Source organism: Nomascus leucogenys, chromosome 20 (assembly GCF_006542625.1).
Source record: "Nomascus leucogenys isolate Asia chromosome 20, Asia_NLE_v1, whole genome shotgun sequence".
Classification (NCBI taxonomy): Eukaryota; Metazoa; Chordata; class Mammalia; order Primates; family Hylobatidae; genus Nomascus; species Nomascus leucogenys.
Window position 1 is genome coordinate 67,367,243 of NC_044400.1, and position 21,191 is coordinate 67,388,433.

Sequence of the window (21,191 nt, forward strand, 5' to 3'; positions counted from 1 at the left end):
ACCGTTTTGACGAAGGGAAGTGGCGTTTCTAAGGGGGTGGGGCCTTGACTCGACCGGAAGTAGCGTCGGCGCGGGAGCTGAGCGGAGTGGCCTTACCACCGGAGGGGAAGGGTTGCTGGCGTTAGGCCTAGCTGAGTCGTGCGGCTGAGCGTGAGGCTAGAAAGAAAAAGCGATCCTCCAAGGGTGAGAACGGGAGATCTGCTGAGGATAACAACCTCCCTTGTGGCCGAAGGGCGGGGAATCCCCACACGAGGGCTCCGTTTCGAGAGACTGCGACAAAGGAAAGTTCGTAGCGCGTTCCGGAGGCCCGGCCACCTCTGAGAAGGGAGACGCTGCTGGGTCCGCTGAGCGGGGCGACCCGAGGTTAGTGGAGACGGATGCGGTCTTTTGAAGACCTTAGCCCCTGCCCTGGGGAAGCCGACTGCGAGGTTCCGCAGGGCGTGCAGGCAGCCCGGGGATCGCTGCGAAGGGGGATGGCGGGCTAACTTAGCTGCTGCCGTTTCTAGATGTGCAGCTGTGGGGCACCTGTTTACAAGTGTGCATAAGGACAGTGTATTAAGGGAGAACTCAAGAGAATGGAAAGGTCTTTCGGGTAGTGGTTAAAATAAAGAAGAGTAGGAACTAGGTTTTTAAATTTTAAATGAAATTAGACAGAACTTCTGTTGGATCTCAGGATGCACCATCCAAAAATAGGACTGTAGGAGACCAAAATATGCCACCCTACAATATACTTCTAGGGTATATTTTGAGCTGGTATTCTGATAAAATGCAGACAGGAGTCGCTCTGAAAATCTGTCCTGTTGTGAAAGAAATTTACATCTACAGAGGAATTATACATCAGTAAAGGATCTGTATCAGGAAGAGGGCAGCTCTGCGATGATTTTTGTTACCTGGGAGATCGTATCTGCATACCAAGACAACTTTTATTCACCATATATTTCCTCCCCTCACTTTTCCACAACTTTGTGGCCACCATCCCCCAGAAAGCCGCAAGCCCCCATTTCTTGAGTAGCGTAGGCATGATGCTGTATAATCTTCAATCATCTGACCATGGTGGGACTCCTCTGCGTATGTAATTAAGTACGGGGTTTTTTTCTTGTTAATGTCTGTGTCAGGCTAATTTGTAACCCAGCCAGAGAACCTAGGAGGATGGAGAGAAGCCGTTTTTCCCTCTCCTACACCTCAGTAACCTACTGCCAGCTGAAGAAATAGAACATTACTAAAGCCACCTGTACATGTTTCTCCTTTTGAATTACCTGCCCTCTAAAGAAGCAATGGATTTTCTGAATTTACTGTTAACTTTTACCATGCAGATTTTTATATATTAATGACATATTTTAATATATTAATGACATGAATAAATCCCTGAATGAGGATATTGTACTATTTTGCATGTTTTAACCATTAAATGAATAATTACATGTGCATCTGGCTTTTTTCAATCAATATTGCTGTGGTTCATATTGATATGTTAATAATAGTAACTTGCACTTAATTAACCTTTATTATGTGCCAGACACCATTCTAAGCACTTTACTTCGTTTACTGCTTACAAACCCTGTAGGATAACTTTGATCTTCTTTTATACGGCACAAACAGGTTTCTATAGTACTCCATTGTATTAATATGCCATACCTTATCCATTCTCCTGCTTAATTCCTCAAACTTTGTAGATATTCAACTGCTAGTTAAGATAAGAATGTGGTAACATTTGTGTTGCCCATAATTTTGCTTTGTGACGTTTCTAATATTTGTTTTTATTTTTATTTTGAGACAGAGTCTTGCTCTGTCGCCCAGGCTGGAGGGCAATGGCGCGATCTCGGCTCACTGCAACCTCTGCCTCCCGGGTTCAAGCGATTCTCCCGCCTCAGTCTCCCAAGTAGCTAGCTGGGTTACAGGCATGCACCACCACGCCTTGCTAATCTTTTGTATTTTTAATAGAGGCGGGGTTTCACCATGTTAGCCAGGCTGGTCTTGAACTCCTGACCTCAGGCGATCTACCCGCCTTTTCCTCCCAAAGTGTTGGGATTACAGGCGTGAGCCACCGCGCCTGGCTAGTATTTCTTTACTATATTCTATTTGTCACCAACAGAGACATCACACCATTTTGTCAGTTACACAAGAATGAGACATCTGGCCGCCAGAGGTCAGCCTAACTATATTTTGGTTAGGTTTTTTTTTTTTTTTAATGGTTAAAGCCATGGGGGTAGGGGTTCGGTATTTTTTGATATTATAATCTGAAAATATTTTTAAAAGGTGCTAGATTAAATTTAAACAACATAGTATACTGCCTTAAAGCTTACATTTTTCCTGACTTTTGTACTATGAAACAGAACAAAAACAATTATGGGAAAGTAAGAGCCTTTTTAAAAATTTTCTGAGTAACATAATAACTGAAGTATAGCCAATTAGTAATCTCACAGGTGCAATCTGGTTGAAGTGAAAATAGTAAAAATATTAGAGGACAGCACAATTAAAAGCCAACAGCTTCTCCTGTCTCAGTTTATAAAGACTTATGGGTCCACGACAAAGAATGAATGCTCTTTTTCAGATTGAACAAGGTAATAGTACTATAAACTAAACTTAGAAGTATTACATTGTTTCTTCTTAAAGATAAAGTTATAAGCAGTTTCGTTTATATTGCTGTAGTAGCGTCATATATGTTGATCCTGCCTTAAAAAATTATCTCATTTGTCTTTGTCTAACATTACCAAATCACCAAGATATAACTTGGAACTGTTCTCTCCCTGGAGTAAAATAGAACATGCTTGTGGTAGTTACTTACTGCAGGCCTTTGCCATTCTCTGATTCTTTCAGATACATTTACTGAGCCACTCATATGCCAGACACTGTGCTAGGAGTGTGTGAAAGCCAGAGAAATACTCATTAGAGGAAAATTGCTGACCTGAAGCCATACCATATGACCTTATTAGTACAACTCAGTGTATTTGATAATGAAAATGTTCACTGACTTTGATTTTGGAAATCCCCCCTACAGAGTAGCATAAACCAGACATTGATACTGTTTCTTTTCTCATTTAAAGCTGCGCCTTTAAAGGCCACCCATGTTGCTGTATATACTTGGAATGTATTTCCACCACATTTTACTAGTCTGCTTCTCCAGCGATAGGAACCTAGAATGCTTCTAATTCCTGTCATCACAGGTGTAGCTTCAGGGTATATCTTCATACATGTTGTTCTTACGGGAATTTCTTTGCTATCTATGCCCAAAAGTAGGATTGCTAGATCATGAGATGTGCAAATAGTTTGCCTAAGTAGTGCTGCCGGACTGTTCTTCGGAACAGTTACTCCATTCTGCAATCCCACCAGCAGTGCCAGTTCCAAAAAAGAACTCACTGACATTTGGTGTTACCCAGCTTTCTTATGCTGCCAAACTGATAGCATAATGTGATCATATTGTTCATGCCTTGGGATTTTCTCTTCTATAATTTGGGTATCTTTGTCCTTTGCTCATTTCTTTAATGAAGTTGCTATCTTTCTTAAAACTTGATTTAACTTTGTCCTTGGTATCTTTAGTTCAGTCCAGAAATGATTAATCGTGATGTGATTAAATTCATTTTTTGGTCTGGTGCTTTATGCTTTTTTGTTTAAGAAGTCTTTCCCTGGCCTCATTTCACAAAGATACTCTGTATTATATTTAACTAACTATATAGTTTTACCATCCCCATTAGCTCTTTAATCCATCATGAATCCTCCCTTATACATGTCATTATATGTATATGTATTATATGGTTTTACTTTCCATTTTTTTCTTAACCCTGTTCTTAATTTTTTCTTAATTCTTATTCCAATACAGTTTTACTTTTTTTCATATAATGAGCCAGTTGTACCAATAATAAGTACTAAACATATCCATTCACCCTTAGTTTATGTGCCAACCTTATTTTATATTACATTCCCAAATTATATATAGCTCTGTTTTTAAGCTCTGTTCTGCTCTATTGGACTATTGTCTGTTCTTAGCGCTAATCCTACCCTATTTTAATTTCTGTGACTTTAGTCATAGGACATACCTTGAAGAATAGGAACTCCCTTACTCTTCTGTTTAAACAGTTTATTTGGCTATATGTGGAATTTTATTCTTTCTATATAAACTTTAAGGTTTGTTTATAGAGTTCCTTAAAAATTTGATTGGAATTGTATAAATAGGGAGAAAGTTGATATCTTTATGATATTTGTTCCATCCAAGAGCATGGAATGTCTGTATTTTAAATTATCGTCTATATTGTTTATTAGGTCTTGTATATTAATGATTAGTTCCAAGAGCATGGAATGTCTGTATTTTAAATTATCGTCTATATTGTTTATTAGGTCTTGTATATTAATGATTAGTTCCTAGGTTCTTTATAGGATTAGGTTTTTGTTGTTTGTTTTTCCTTCTGTGAAATGTCTTTATATATGGTCTAGTTAGTATTGCTGGTATAAAAGTTAACAGTGCCTGAGTTGAAACACTGGCCCTGTGACTTACTAGATGAATGGCTTTGGTCACGTAACTTAATCCACAGGTAAGATGGGGACAATAAAAGTACCAACTTTTAGGGTTATTAGAAGAATTTTAAAATAGTTAACATTTGTGCAGTTACTAGAGTAGTACATGGCAAATAGTGTTATATAAGTAATTAAATTAATGAATATTCATAGGTTAATCTCAGATCAGGAACCCTGTTGAACTCTTAAGAGTTTGTATGGTTTTTTTAAATTGGATGATATCATCTGTAAGCTAATAGTTTTATCTCTTCCAATTCTTAACGTATCTTTTTTCAAAAAGAGAAAAACGTTGATTAGGACTTTTAGTACTGTGTCAGACAGTATCAGTCTCAGTCAACATGGCCATCTTTAGCTAATTTCACTTTGTTTTTTGTTGTTGTAGAGAAGAGTCTCATTCTGTCACCCAGACTAGAGTACAGCGGTATGATCATAGCTCACCATGCAGCCTCCAACCCCTGGGCTCAAGCAATCCTCCTGCCTCTGCCTCCCAAGTAGCTAGAACTAAAGGCACACACCACCATGCCTGGCTAAATTTTTAAAAATTTTTTGTAGAGACAAGGTCTTGCTATATTGCCCAGGCTGGTCTTGAACTCCTGATCTCAAGTGATCCTCCACCCTTGGCCTCCCAAAATGCTGGGATTACAAGCATGAGCCACTGCCCTGCCCCTGACTTCACTTTTAAAGGAAATGTATCTCATCTTATTCAGGATAATGTTTGCTTAAAACTTTTGGTAGATAACCTTTACCAAATTGAGAAAGTTACATTCTCTTTCTAGTTTGGTAAAAATGTTTTGTTTTGTCTTTTAAAGCATAAATACCTGTTGGTCAGGAACTAACAAAGGTCATCCACATTCAATAAAATTATCTTTTTTTCCCTTAGTTCTGGCAACTTACACATTTTTTTTTTTAATTTGAGCTATTCTTACTTTCCTGGGATAGGCCGTATTTGATAACATTATTTTTAATGTACTATTGGATTCTGTTAAGTGATATTTAGGATTTTGCAAGTGAAGTGAGCCTGTACTTTTCTTGTTTGGTTCATCTCTAAGTTTGGAATTTATTTTTATTATCTTTATAAAAGGAGCTGGTCAGTTTTCATGCTTTTTTCTTTTTTGTGGAACAGCTTATATAGAAGTGGTTATAGGATCACAACTTCTGAGGTCCCAGCAAGAGTCCTAACATCTAGCAGCTCTACCACCAGGACAGGCCCCCTAAAACTAATTCCAACAAGCACCTCTGAAGGTAAAAAAAAAAAAAAAAAAAAAAAAATACCTTTTATAGCTGTCTATTTGGAGTTTGGGGCATAAGGGATCAGCTTTTGCAAAAGTGATTTTCTGGGCTAAAACTGCATACAAACTGGCCCAGTTATGTGCCAACAAAGAATAAAATGGCCCCAGACTTTCCTTCCCAATACTGTGATTGTAAGAGGTATTACCAACAGGTAAATTGGCCTAAGCCTGTGAGATAGAGAGGGAAGAGTCTGTAAGACTTCTTGCTCAGCATTTGTTCTGATTTTAGATATCCTGAAGTTAAGTAGGCAATAATGTTATCCAGTGCTTTCAGGCTTTAATATCATGTCTCTAGTCTTCTCATTCACAGGTTAAGGCTACCTTTCCAGATAGTCCAACAGCTAAATCACCAGTTTCCAAGGGCATTTGCATCACCTATGGAAAGCATCGGATCCTTACACACCAGATGTTCTTGACAGCTCATCCCATCATTCCCCCCTGCACAAAAGTTGCTATACCAGCGGACAACCAAGACAACTACTGAGCTGCTTTTCATTGTCAAGTAGATATAATATCACTGCCAGCAAAACAGCACAAAAAGTGTCTCTTCACAGTAGCACTACCAATTGGGACTATGCTAAGTAAATCAGCTTGCCTAGATGAGGACCCCTTCTATTCTTGGGTAGCCAGGATTTGAAGGAGATACTCTGACCTGTGCCACTGGTAAGTGACTAATACTTTTACACACTGAACTGGTCCTGGAAACTGAGATGTCTTCTTTGTAAGTGAAGAATATACAACATAATCTTGAAGAACGGCACAGTGGTGTGGGCCGCAAGCATACTTTATGTGTGTAATGGACTGAAAGACAAATTAATCTTGGCGAAAGGATTTTTCATCTCATTTCTATTTGCCAGTGTTAGTCAGTGTTCTGCTGGCTTAGATTATTACCTTTTTCTGGTTCCTTACTCTGTTTTATTCTGATGGGTCCTAGAAATCCCTCTCCTGACCACTTGTCAGAATCAGAAAGTGAGGAAGAAGAAAACATTAGCTACCTAAATGCAAGTTCTGGGGAAGAGTGGGATTCCTCTGAAGAAGAGGACTCTATGGTACCCAACTTATCGCCTCTTGAGAGTCTTGCCTGGCAGGTTAAGTGCCTTTTAAAATATTCCACAACTTGGAAACCTTTAAATCCTAATTCCTGGTTGTATCATGCTAAACTCTTGGATCCAAGCACACCAGTCCATATACTTCGAGAGATAGGTCTAAGACTCTCCCATTGTTCCCATTGTGTCCCCAAACTGGAACCAATTCCTGAATGGCCCCCTCTGGCCTCTTGTGGAGTCCCACCTTTTCAAAAGCCTCTTACAAGTCCCAGCCGGCTCTCTAGAGATCATGCCACTCTAAATGGAGCACTGCAATTTGCCACCAAACAGCTAAGCCGAACGTTGAGTAGAGCCACTCCCATACCTGAATACCTAAAACAGATCCCTAATTCATGTGTTTCTGGGTGTTGCTGTGGCTGGCTGACTAAAACAGTTAAGGAAACAACTCGTACTGAACCCATCAACACTACTTATTCTTACACTGACTTCCAAAAGGCAGTTAACAAACTCCTAACTGCATCACTGTAAAGATCTACCATTTGCTCTGATATCTCTGATGTTGCTAATTGAGAAAGGGGTACAAAATTAGTCATTACACAACCCACTAATGCCTTCTCAGTCAAACTCTCTTATGCCCTGGCAAGCCAATGAGGCTACCCTTTGACAAACCCTGTGGATAAAATGCTAATATCAAGGCCAGGCATGGTGGCTCACCCCTGTAATCCCACCACTTTGGGAGGCTGAGGCAGATGGATCTCCTGAGGTCAGAAGTTTGAGACCAGCCTTGCCAACAGTGAAACTCCGTCTCTACTAAAAATAAAAAAAATTAGCCAGGTGCAGCAGTGCACACCTGTAATCCCAGCTACTTGGGAGGCTGAAACAGGAGAATCACTTGAACCCAGGAGGCAGAGGTTGCGGGGAATCAAGATTGTGCCACTGTACTCCAGCCTGGGTAACAGAGCGAGACTCAGTCTTAAAAAAAAAAAATGGAGAATTAGTTAAGGGGACCATATTACAAAAGATAGTTGAATATTCTCCACACTCACTTCTCACCCTCCCCACCCCAATTTACTCTGCCTTTCTGAATGGCTTTAATGAGATATCTGGTTATTAATGAAGAAAAGTAGACCACCACCCCTTTTGTGATCCAGCCATTGTTGAAAGCAAGAAGTTAGCTACCCACAATAATACCTTTCTGAGCATACTATTCTCTAACATGCATTTCTATGGAGGTAGTTGAATTAAATTGAGTAACTACACAAAGGAAAATGGCAGGGATATGAATTTCCTTCCCAGCTTTTGTATAGATGTGCCTGCATATGACACTCTTCAGGGTTCCTTTTATTTTTTTCTTTTTTTTGGGGGGGTGGGGGCAGGGAGGAGTGCAATTTTAAGCCTAGCCTATACTACAACAAACTTATTATGGTACTTAAAATTACAGCATGAATGTTCTATATCAAAGTCGCCCACCAGGCTGTCTCTGGCTAAATCAGCCTATAAGATCATCCCTTGGGATTAAACAAACACCTGTTCTGTAGGGAATGTGTTTCCTGAATCTTGGTACTCGGGCTTTTGTCAAGAGTAAATAAAACACGTTTCAAAAGATGAATGGAAAAATGATTAAGAGGGCATTTCTGCTTTCAGTATTAACTGCTAATGGATTAAAATTTTAATCTGTATAGCATTTCCTGGAGTAAAAGTTCAAGTACTTTCCACATCCATTGCAAACTTTTCAGGAACCCTTCTAATTTTAAAGAAACTTCTTATTAGAAAATCTCAGCCTAATACAATCTGAAGTTAAGAGTTTTAGCAGCATTGTTTTTCTAAGTAGATTTAGCTATAGATTTTCTTCTGACCAAACAAGGAAGAGTATATGCCCTTGTAAATGAGTCTTGTTTATTTAAATGAGTCAAAACATAGAAATCAGTATACATAAAATAAAATGCATGAGACTATTAAATCTTTTCATATACTCTACAAATAAAATTAAATCTGTGTGTGGTCCTGGTTGACTGGGCATCTAAAGGGAATCAGAAAAGAGATTGTGAAAAGTATATATATATATCCTCTTCATTATTTTAGTTTTGCTTTTTCCTATTTTCCATAATTAAGTGCTGTTTACAAAGTGGCATCAAAAAATTGAAGCAGGCCAGGCACGGTGGCTCACGCCTGTAATCCCAAGAGTTTGGGAGGCTGAGGCAGGTGGATCACTTGAGATCAGGAGTTCGTGACCAGCCTGGCCAACATGGTGAAAGCCCGTCTCTACTAAAAATACAAAAATTAGCCGGGCGTGGTGGCATGCGCCTGTAATTGCAGCTACTTGGGAGGCTGAGACAGGAGAATTGCTTGAACCTGGGAGGTGGAGATTGCAGTGAGCCGAGATCACGCCACTGCACTCCAGCCTGGGCAAGAGCGAGACACCGTCTCAAAAAAAAAAAAAAAAAAGGCAGTTAAAAATCACAAATTGTGTAAATATATAGCAACTTTAAGAAGAGAGAAGAATGCTTATAACCTAGTGAATATTTCTGCTGAGACTTAGTTGTCTTGTCTAAAGGAAAAAAAGAGGGAATTGTAGAATAGAGGTATTTGTTAGTGGAACTTATTGACCTGAAACCGTATCATATTGTTAGTGTAACTGAATGTATCAGAAATTGTTCCTATGTAGATATTCTGTGAAACTGGTTTCTAAAATGTTACAGGAAACTGTTTGCTTTTTTTCTTTGTTTGTTTAAGTGGAGGTGGGAGGAGTAGGGAAGAGGTCTGCATATTAAAATATGTTGATGTTTATGTGTTCATAATATGTTCCTTTTTCTCTCTGTGTGTGTATAAAAGTGCCTTGCTCATGAATGCATTTTTGCTATTCACTTCGAAAGGAAGCCTTTCCCCAGCTTGGCAGCTGAATAAACCAGTAGCTTTGTACATACTGAACAGAGTATGGTCATTTGTCCTCAACAAATGAAATAGATCCTACTTTGCTTAAGGCATATTCTACATTCACTAAGTACTGAATAGAGTTAATAGATACAGTACCTGAATCTATATATTATGTCTGACAGGAGATGACTTGGCGTCTCTAGAGAAGAAACACACTTAAAGAAGAAAATGTCTGATACTCAGTCAAGATGCAAAGTCAGCTTATTTGTTTATATATTTTAAGTAATTCCAGGTTGCACAAAATAACAGGTACTTAAATAAGCCTTAAGTTAACTTTTTGTGTGGCATAAACACTGGGCTTGGGAATGAATTTACTACCTTTGCACTCCCTATGTTGGCTTCTGGTTAAATGCAGTCCCCATGATTAGGATAAAAAGATGAATTTATCCTCTATTTATAGAAACATTTATCAAAGGAGTAAGGAAACTATTTCTAAACCAGTAGACATTAACTGTCTTACTTTCTCAGTGCAGATAGGCAACTTTTTTTTTTTTTGAGATGGAGTTTTGCTCTTGTTGCCTAGGCTGGAATGCAATGGTGCAATCTCAGCTTACTGCAACCTCCACCTCCCGGGTCCAAGCAATTCTGCCTCAGCCTCCCGAGTAGCTGGGATTACAGGCATGTGCCACCACGCCGGGCTAATTTTGTATTTTTAGTAGAGACGGGGTTTCTCAGTTGGTCAGGCTAGTCTCTTAACTCCTGACTTCAGGTGATCCACCCGCCTCAGCCTCCCAAAGTGCTGGGATTACAGGTGTGAGCTACCATGCCCAGCCATAGGCAACATTTTTATTAAAACAGTCCAGATACCTTGAGCCTCAAAGACCATAATCATGTCTTTTGATCCCATCTGCTTCCTAAGAAAAGGAAAAAATCCATATACATGCATGGCAGGAGGGCATATGATAGGTCCCCTCTAGGGGATAGAAGCCCTTCCTGCTGGGCCTTCTATCACACCTGTCCATATTAAAAAGTCTCTGATGAAAATGTTTTGATATTACTATAAATAGCTAAAGCATTTAAAGACTTTAGAATTCACTTGGGTTTTTTCTTATGCGTAAGTTGGCTTGCATCTGGCTTTCTACTTTTGCCTCCAGTGTTAGAGAACATGTCTTTTGGAGCAGCCTGTTAGTTTTAAATATCTCTTGTTAGAAATTTAGCCATTCATCCAATATTGCTATGGAGAAGTGCCTACTCTAGTGCAGACACTGGGAATGCAAAACTAAATAAGATTACTACACATAGGAAATTACTTTTAAAATATATGAACCTACATATTACCCCAAGCCATTTCTGCTATCTAGGGTCATATTAAATAAACCTAAACCCTAATCCATATGTTGGCCCTTCACATATTGAAAATAGCATATAGTGGAGAATCATATAAAATAATTGAATGGAGCAGCCATCCAAGTGTAATGAAGATTCATGTGGAGGGCAGACTTCAATTAAACCCCCACAATGGATACTCAGCCAAGGAAATGGGGAAAATATATAGATATTTTGTATACAGATTTAAATTATATCTGCTAATCACAAGGTAGTGGCACAAAGATCAGGGCCAAAAGTGTTTTGCTTAGGTAGCTAGGATATATAGGACAGCCTGAGAAGTCTGGATAACTTCTCAGACTTCATGAGATAACTGTACAAGCTGGTAACATATCTGTCCGCCAGTGATATCCATTGGACTGAGGGAGTTACATTAGCTGGACCAACCACAAGTACTTCTATGTCAACTTGCTGTTGCTAAAAGAAAAATATGATGTGTCTCAAATAATTTTAAGTAAAGTTGAGTTAATGACTACATATTTGAGTCTGCTAATTTCATGCAGTTTGCCAAGCTCTTCCTTTCAATTAGCAGCAGCAGTGAGACTTACTATAAAAGTTTGCAACTGAGACCAAGAAATGGAAAGAATGAGGATATACCACAGTGACCTGACACTTGCTGGCTTCCCGTCTTCTGTGAGAGCTATGACCAGCTATTCTCAATGAGCTGTGGAAAATGAATGCCTGTTTTTTGGTTTTTTTGACACAGGGTTTCACTCTTGCCCAGGCTGGAGTGCAGGGGCATGATCTTGGCTCACTGCAGCCTCGACCTCCCAGGTTCAAGCCATCCTCCCACCTCAGCCTCATCAGTAGCTGTGGACTACAGGTGCACACCACCACACAGGCCAATTTTTGTATTTCTTTATAGAGACAGTTTCACTCAGGCTGGTCAGGAACTCCTGAGCTCAAGCGATCTTCCCACGTCAGCCTCCCAAAGTGCTGGTGTTACACTGGTACCTGGTTTAAAAAAAAAAAAATGGAAAATAACAGTGTAACAGGAAGACAGCTATAGGGTTATTGCTTCTAAACTGTGGAGTCAGTTAAAAATATTAGCAACAGTTTTAAGTTGAATCATAAAACAGGAAGTTGACTGGAATTTGGGCAGTTTATTTAGGAAGATGATTATGACACATGATATGAAAATTCCTGGGATCATTAGGGGAGTTAGGCTCTATATAAAAATAATCATTCAGAAGGGACTCAGGATACTGGTTAGCTTAACAAGATTAAAACTGACTTCCTAGTATACACATAAACCAAGCTAGTTTATCAAATTAGCAACAGAAACCAGATGAAATTCCTGAAATGAGTGTTGCAGTTAATAAGGAGCTGGTACTATAGTTTTATTTGGGGAGAAATTGTTAAGTTTGGGTTAACTGCTCAGCTTATGCCTAATATTACCCTTCCATCTATGGTATCAGCTGTGGGACCTGACACTCCAGTGCATCAGCTGATGGTTTTGGTTTACAATAAATTAATTAAGCAATGGACCAGTAGGGGCAACTTCCTTTGAGAGGTACCAAACAAGTGGAAAAGCCCAAGGGTGTGGCCATCTTCCATCAAAAAAGACCGTAGATGGGCTTTCTGGTTGCACCCTGAGTAACCAGAATGGCCTGATAGAGTGGCAGAGCTCTGGTGAAAGAAGGGTGCAGCCACAACCTGAAGAATTCTAATTTCTGAATCAATTGAAGGCTGGCATTAATGTTGGCCACAGACAATGCATTCCATGTAGACTTACTGCAAAGCGTGTTATATGATATTGGTCCCTGTCTATCTATTTGGTACTTAAGTAGACTCCCATGGCTTCAAAGCTTTGGACCAGACCCCAGTTTCCTTCTTTGAATGCAGTTTTTCTATGTTGTCACATCCCACTTGGGACACGTTTCTTTAAATGGGTTGGGTTGCCAGATTTAGCAAACAGAAATACAGGACACCCAAATACATTTGAATTTCAGATAAATAATGAAATATGGCACATATACTGGAAAAAAGTTACGGTATTTATCTGAAATTCAAATGTAGTTTCCTGCATTTTATCTGCAACCCTATAAATATGTTAGTGGCATGGATTAAGCTTGGGTTTTAGTCTATATAGTTGTTCCCAGGAACTGTCTTGACTCTTTCCAGTACGTGTTGTTTTCTTATGTCTAAGTAATTGATTAGTAGCCAGGAGCAATGCTGGTGCACACCCGTAGTCCTACCTACTCAGGAGGCTAAATTGGGAGGATTGCTTGAGCTGAGGAGTTTGAGGTTGCAGTGGGTTATGATCATGCCACTGCACTCCAACATGGGCACCAGAGCAAGTGCTCGTCTCTAAAATAATAATATTTAATAATAAGAGACGGGGGATGAGGAAGGCTCACACATAGTTGACCCAAGTTGTATTTCTTATATATTTATTTATTTCTTAGAACTGTTGTTGAGTGTCAGAAGAGGAGGCCCAATTGCAGATATGAGACTTTATAGGAGACACATGGTATTTAGCTAAAATAACCACATAACCATTACAATATTTGCAAACACAAATTTTTTAAATGCTGTCTTAACAGCAGGTAGTTTGGGTTTGTGGTTTGTTGTTGTTGTGAGATGGAGAATCGCTCTGTTGCCAGGCTGGAGTGCAGTGGCGCAATCTCGGCTCACTGCAATCTCCACCTCCTGTGTTCAAGCAATTTCCCTGTCTTGGCCTCCTGATTAGCTGGGACTACAGGCGCGCACCACCACGCCCAGCTAATTTTTTGTATTTTAGTAGAGACGGTTTCACCATGTTGGCCAGGATGGTCTCGATCTCCTGACCTCATGATCCACCCGCCTCAGCCTCCCAAAGTGCTGGGATTACAGGCGTGAGCCACCACACCTGGCCGTCTGTGTGTGTTTTAAGCAGTTACTTTCTCACTCTTCTTTACCATGAAGGGAAAGTATACCACTCTTAAAAAAAAAAAAAAAAAAAAAAAAAAAACTTGATAGGTAGCAGTTATGATAGCCATTCTTCATCACAGAAAAAGTTCACAAATTTGGAACACCTATCTTTGCCTTCCAGAAACCCCAAAAGACCCAAGGATTTAAAGGCACAAGGTACTCTGGAAGGTGGGAGTAATAAAGAAAGTTGAATTTTTGCTCTTCCTTTGTAGGCAGGCAGCTATCTCTCTAGCAGATGACTGAAGACTTGTTGTCTGGAGAAATTAAACCAAATAGACTTAGAACTGAGGACGGGGAGGATGGTAGTGGTAGTGATGTGCTATATGGAAGACAAAATGATTGACAGAATGTGAATATTCTGAACATTATGAGCCTCCAGTCCACTTTCTCCATCTGACTACAGAATCTGGCAATGGGGCTTATACTCCAGCCCTGCTCACCCGACCCAAAAAGACGAGCAGTAAAAAAACAGCTTGACACTCGATTATTTGTTACAGTGAAACTGAGAGTCCACAAGCCCTGCTCATTCATATACAGCTTTCAGTCACTTGAAATCACTATACACAGATAGCCAAGGATCACTAGATATTTGAGGAAACCTTCAACATGAAAGATGAACACAAAGAAGCTGTGATATTCTCAGAAACGAATATACTGCTTCCATGAAATAGGATCAGGATGCTATTTTTAAAAATGAACAATCCAAAAACAAAAGCTATTGGAAGAACAGGAAACCAAAATTAAACATTCAGTAGATGTATTAGAAAATAACTTGAAGACATTTTAAAAAGCAGAACAAAGAGATGAAAAGTAGGCAAGAACAAAAAAGAAACTTAAACCTGAATAAGATGCAACATCTAATAAATAAGAGTTCCAAAATGAGAGAACAGAGAAAGAAGGTGAAGAGAGAAAAAAAATAAAGAACATTTCCCGAAAATATAAGACTTTAGTCTCCTAAATTAAAAGGGTCCACTAAGTGCCCTGTGAAATGAATTAAAAAATAACAAAGCACATTGTTAGGATATTTCAGAATGCTGGAGTTATGGAAGGACCTAAAAGCTTCCCAAAAAAGGTAGCAGGGGAAGTTACATAAAAATGGCATTTAGACTTCTTGGTAGCAACACTGGATGCCGGAAGACTATGAAAGCAAGGTCTTTAAATTTAAAAAGAAATGATTTCCAAGCTAGAATTTTGTACTCAAATAATCCAATCAAGAGTGGGGCTAAAATAAAGATACCTTAAGACTTGCATGGTCTCAGAATTTTATCTCACCATCTACCCTTTCTTAGGAAGCCACTGGAAGATGTGCTTCACCAAAATGAGGGAGTAATCTGAGAAGGCATGGGATCTTGAAACTAAACGATGTCACAAAAGAAAACGAGGAAAGTCCCAGGATGACTACTGTGCCAAGTAAGTAGGATGGAGGTTCCAGGAAGTAGGTCTCTAGGAAAACTGGGAACAAAGTATTTGAGTACAATGGAAAGTGTATAAATGAGCAGGAAATTTGAAATTTTATTTCTTAGAAAGTAATGTTATTTAGTAATCAGTTTTTAAAAATTTGACATTAAAAGTATAGGCTAATTGGAGTCTTGTCAGCTATAATTAGATTGGTCCTTACGGCATAATACTCCACAATTGCAGTAGATGCTGACTTCAATAAGATGTGTGCCGCAGAAGATATTTTTAGAAAATAAAAAGTTTTTCAATTTGTTTTTGTATTTGATTTGCTTAGGGAAATCTCAATTTTGTATTTATTTACAGAAATAATGCATAGTCTATAGCAGTAATTTCAGCAAGCTTTTTGTTTAAATTTTAGCCTCTGTAGAATCAAAAGCATAAAGAATTACAGGTTGACCATTCCTAATCCAAAAATTAAAATCTGAAATGCTCCAAAATCCAAAACTTTTTGAGTGCCAACATGACCGCACAAATGGAGAATTTCACACCTGACCTCATGTGACAGGTCAGTCAAAACAAAGGCACACAATACATAGTTTATTAAAACTATTGTATAAAATTACCTTTAAGCTATGTATATATGAAAAATGAATGAATTTCATGTTTAGACTTCCCATCCCAAAGATATCTCATTATGTATACATAAATATTCCAAAATCTGAAAAAGTTAAATCTGAAGCACTTCTGTTCCCACACATTTCAGATAAGGGATACTCAACCTGTATCTACTTTTTAAAAATAATATTCTGAAATTCGATACTGTTTTTCATCTTCCACGCTATTTTTGCTATCAAGATATGGTTACATACAGTGGCTGGTCCATAATATATTCCTATATAATATTTGAGATGTTTCCTTATGAGTTATGATTCAGGGTTTTTTTCTATGCTTTGTTTATATTAATATTACATAATCTCAGAATGAGTTTTTATTTACTTGCAAGTGATATGTATGCTGATAGGTTTTTCTCTCTGTCATCAAATCTATTGAGTAAACCATGCCAGGTTTGTCCATCTCCTTTTTTCTAAGTAAGAAATCACATATATACAGTAAATAGAGTGCACTAATCATAAGTGTACTTGATTTTTTACATATGTATACATTCATATCAAGATCATATAAAAATGTATACACTCAGATTAAAGTATTAAAAATTTCAAATTCTCTTGTGCCCTTTCCTAGTCTATACATCTCCCAGAAATAACTCCTCTTTTCTAAAGATCTGTTAGTTTTGCTTGTTCTCAGATTTCATGTGAATGGAATCATACTGTATATATTGTTTTATGCCTGGCTTCTTTCAGCAACGTGCTTGTTCTTTTTTTATTGTTATAGACTATTTGATTATATGAATATATCATAATTCATTTATCCTTTTACCTGTTGACATTTAAGTTATTTCCAATTTTTTGTTATTATGAATAAAGCTATAATAAACATTCTGTGTGTATTGTTTTGTTTTGTTTTGGTTTTTTGTGGATATGTGTATTCATTCCTTTGGGTATATACCTAGGCATCAAATTGCTATATCAGAGTAGTTGTGTATTTATTTTTAATAAAACTGCCAAACACTTTTTTTTTTTGTATTTAAGTTTTAGGGTACATGTGCGCAACGTGCAGGTTTGTTACATATGTATCCATGTGCCATGTTGGTGTGCTGCACCCATTAACTCCTCATTTAACATTAGATATATCTCCTAATGCTATCCCTCCCCTCTCCCCCCCACCCCACAACAGGCTCTGGTGTGTGATGTTCCCCTTCCTGTGTCCATGTGTTCTCATTGTTCAATTCCCACCTATGAGTGAGAACATACAGTGTTTGGTTTTTTGTCCTTGTGATAGTTTACTGAGAATGATGGTTTCTACCTTCATCCATGTCCCTACAAAGGACATGAACTCATCATTTTTTATGGCTGCATAGTATTCCATGGTGTATATATGCCACATTTTCTTAATCCAGTCTATCATTGGTGGACATTTGGGTTGGTTCCAAGTCTTTCCTATTGTGAATAGTGCCGCAATAAACATACATGTGCATGTGTCTTTATAGCAGCATGATTTATAATCCTTTGGGTATATACCCAGTAATGGGATGGCTGAGTCAAATGGTATTTCTAGTTCTAGATCCCTGAGGAATCGCCACACTGACTTACACAATGGTTGAACTAGTTTACAGACCCACCAACAGTGTAAAAGTGTTCCTGTTTCTCCACATCCTCTCCAGCACCTGTTGTTTCCTGACTTTTTAATGATCGCCATTCTAACTGGTGTGAGATGGTATCTCATTGTGGTTTTGATTTGCATTTCTCTGATGGCCAGTGATGAGTATTTTTTTCATGTGTCTTTTGGCTGCATAAATGTCTTCTTTTGAGAAGTGTTTGTTCATGTCCTTCGCCCACTTTTTGATGGGGTTGTTTTTTTCTTGTAAATTTGTTTGAGTTCTTTGTAGATTCTGGATATTAGCCCTTTGTCAGATGAGTAGATTGCAAAAATTTTCTCCCATTTTATATGTTGCCTGTTCACTCTGATGGTAGTTTCTTTTGCTGTGCAGAAGCTATTTAGTTTAATTTGATCCCATTTGTCAATGCCAAACACTTTTTAATGTGACTTTATCATTTTACACTCTCACCAACTATGTATGGAAGTTCCAGTTGCTCCATATCTTTACAAACACTTGTGATTGTCAGTCCTTTTAATTTTACTCATTCTGGTGGTTGTTTAATGGTATCCCAGTGTGACTTTAATTTACATTTCTTTGATCAGTGTTGTTAAACACCTTTTTATATGCTTATGAGACATTCAGATACCTCTTTGCAAGTACTTGTCCAAGTTTTTTGCCCACTTGTAAAATAGATTATCTTGTTCTTATTAATTTGTAGTTCTGTTTTTTTTATTTTTTAGAAATGGGCTCACACTGTTGCCCAGGCTTGTCTCAAAATCCTGACCTCAGACAATCTTCCCCTCTCAACCTCCCAAAATCCCCCAGCTGAAATTACAGGCATGAGCCACCATGCCCAGCCTATAGGAGTTTTTATATACACTGTATACAAGTTGTTTATTTATATAATGAATTTCTTCTGCCATTCTATGCCTTGTCTATTTTCTTTTTCTTAAGACAGAGTCTCACTCTGATGCCCAGGCAGGAGTGCAGTGGCGGGATCTCAGCTCACTTCAACATCTGCCTCCCAGGCTCAAGCAATTCTTGTGTCTCAGCCTCCCAAGTAACTGGGATTACAGGTGTGTGCCACCACACCCAGCTAATTTTTGTAGGTTTTTGTTTTTATTGTTGTTAATAGAGACAGAGTTTCTCCATGTTGGCCAGGCTGGTCTCAAACTCCCGACCTCAAGTGATCTGCCTGCCTTGGCCTCCCAAAGTGCTGGAATTACAGGCGTGAGCCACCACACCCAGCCATTGTTTATTTTCTTAATGGTATATTTTGATGAGTAGAAGTTTTCAACTTTTATGAAATCTAATTTATCAGATTTCCTTTTGTATTATGGTTAGTGCTTTAACAAATCTTTGTTAACTTGAATATCACGAAGATAGTCTTCTATTTTTTTAGAAGATTTATAGTTTTAGCTTTCACATTTAAGATACATTTTCAAATTTGATTACTGAGAAGAGAATATTTGTGGGTATCTCATTTTTCTCTAATACTTTCTCCTTTTCTTCACATTCTTTATCCAAATTCAAGGGGATTTATCATATATGACATTTATGTCTTTGGAGTTTTTTTTTGTTTGTTTTCATGAAATTTGGGTAGGAAAGTTGACATTCTGTTTTTAAGTTATCCCCAAAAGACTGAAGAATTCCCAAATTGGACTTCTTCCTAAAAACTAATTATCTAAGTGGCATAAATTAACTAAAAATCAAACAGTTCTTAACACTTATTTTGTTTAAAATTTTGAATGTTAGAACACCAATTCTGCATTAGAATGAATGAAAAATAACCAAATCTGTATTATTCTACCATATATTATTATTTAAATTTTTTTTTACATTTTTGAGGTATTCTTTTAGACATTATCTAGTCTTACTATTTTAAATATTATCCTTCTACTTCCCTGTTATTCAACTACCAGAAAGTTCTCAGTATCGGTTTCTGTACAAAACATTGACACTTTTCACAATTATTAATTATTTGTAGTACTTTGCTTTTGTAGTACATACACATTAATGTTTTTGCTTATTGATAGAAGCACATTCAGTTAGTCAATCAGCAAATATTTATTGAGCACCTACACAGTGCCAAGTGCTAAGAATTTAGGAATAAACAAAACAGACAAAAATTCCCGCCTTCATAAAGCTTACATTGCAGTGAGATTTTTTTCACCTCAGTTTATAACTGGAATGTTTTTGTTTACCTTTATTTTAAAAAGAATGTTCAGGCCAGGCGTGGTGGCTCATGCCTACAATCCCAGCATTTTGGGAGGCCAAGGTGAGAGGATCGCTTGAGTTCAGAAGTGTGAGACCAGCCTGGGCAACACAGGGAGACCTCATCTCTACCAAAATTTTTTTAAATTAGCCAGGTATGGTGGTGGCATGCACCTGTAGTCCCAGCTACTCAGGAGGCTGAGATGGAAGGATCACTTGAGTCCACACCACTATACTCCAGCCTGGGTGACAGAGGAAGAGACCTTGTTAAAAAAAAAAAAAAAAAAAAAGATAATCTGCAATAAGTCTGAATTATTTGCACTAGGTAATTTTATGTCCATTATAAATGAGTGCTCCCCTAGGTCAGGAGATCAAGACCATCCTGGCCAACATGGTGAAACCCCTTCTCTACTAAAAATACAAAATAATTAGCCAGGCATGGCAGCGCACACCTGTAGTCCCAACTACTCAGGTGGCTGAAGCAGGGGAATTGCTTGAACCCGGAAAGCGGAGGCTGCAGTGAGCCCAGATCGTTCCACTGCACTCCAGCTTGGCGACAGAGTGAGATTCCACCTCAAAAAAAAAAAAAAAAAAAAGGTGTGCTCCCTTTTCATAGTGTACAGTTATGAAAAATTGCTAGCCAGTCAGAAATTACATTTCCCTGATCGCCTTATATCTAGATAGTGCATATCAGTTTTTGCCAATGGAGCGATAACAGAATCGGTGTGTTACTTCAAGGCCAAGGTGTGTTCTTTTTCGCATTTTGCTGGCTGGATGCAGATGACTGTCAGGCTCTAGGGGATAGTGGACCCACAAGATAGAAGGAGCTGATCCTTGATTCACTTTAGACAGGAAAGAGGTCCAAAGACCAGTAACTCAAGTCACTTTAATGTGACCAAAAAAACCACGTCAAGCTACTTGTATAGTTTAGCAATTAGCATCACCTTAATAATATGCTTGCTTCGTTAATACTGCAGATGCTGTTAATCTGACCAGATATGATGTTTGTCTGAAAACCAAACCATTATTATTGATCAGGTACAATTTCTGGAATAACAAAGACAATATTGAAGGTGGAAGTTAGCTATGTAGCCTCCCAAAGGCCAAGGCCCGTGCCTAAGAGCAGATTTTTGCTGAACATTGAGGCCAGTGCAGACTCCAGTGCATCCCCATCAGATAGTGACTTAAACAAAAAAAAAAAAAAAAAACAATATGGGAGGCAGATGTGGTATAAGAAAATAGGAGTAATTGTGATCATTCTTTGACCGTGAACCATAATGTTACTACAACTGTAGTTATATTAAGTGGTTAGTGAAATTCTAAGCAAATAAGGCTGAGGAATGT

General features: G+C 38.3%; 1 protein-coding gene across 8 annotated transcripts; it reads left to right on the plus strand.

The window, feature by feature from the left end:
- On the plus strand, window positions 1-16,914 carry DCAF16 (DDB1 and CUL4 associated factor 16). Of its 8 annotated transcripts, none has more exons than XR_004027316.1 (4): window positions 53-363; window positions 5,633-5,751; window positions 6,094-6,461; window positions 15,307-16,914. XR_004027316.1 is itself a non-coding variant. In XM_012499702.2 (3 exons), the coding sequence occupies exon 3, from the start codon at window positions 6,722-6,724 to the stop codon at window positions 7,370-7,372; it is 651 nt and encodes a 216-aa protein (XP_012355156.1). In that variant the 5' UTR covers window positions 53-363; window positions 5,633-5,751; window positions 6,094-6,721; the 3' UTR covers window positions 7,373-9,772. The 8 variants fall into 8 exon arrangements, 5 of the variants coding, with proteins under 5 accessions (XP_030657015.1, XP_012355156.1, XP_012355159.1 ...); XR_004027317.1 differs by having other exon boundaries at window positions 6,109-6,461; XR_004027318.1 differs by lacking the exons at window positions 5,633-5,751; window positions 6,094-6,461 and adding an exon at window positions 9,901-10,027.
- The last annotated feature ends 4,277 nt before the right edge of the window (window positions 16,915-21,191 follow it).

What these genes read in the sequence shown, in the direction of transcription:
- DCAF16 (XM_030801155.1), top strand. Translation starts at nt 6,722, where the DNA reads ATGGGTCCTAGAAATCCCTCTCCTGACCACTTGTCAGAATCAGAAAGT.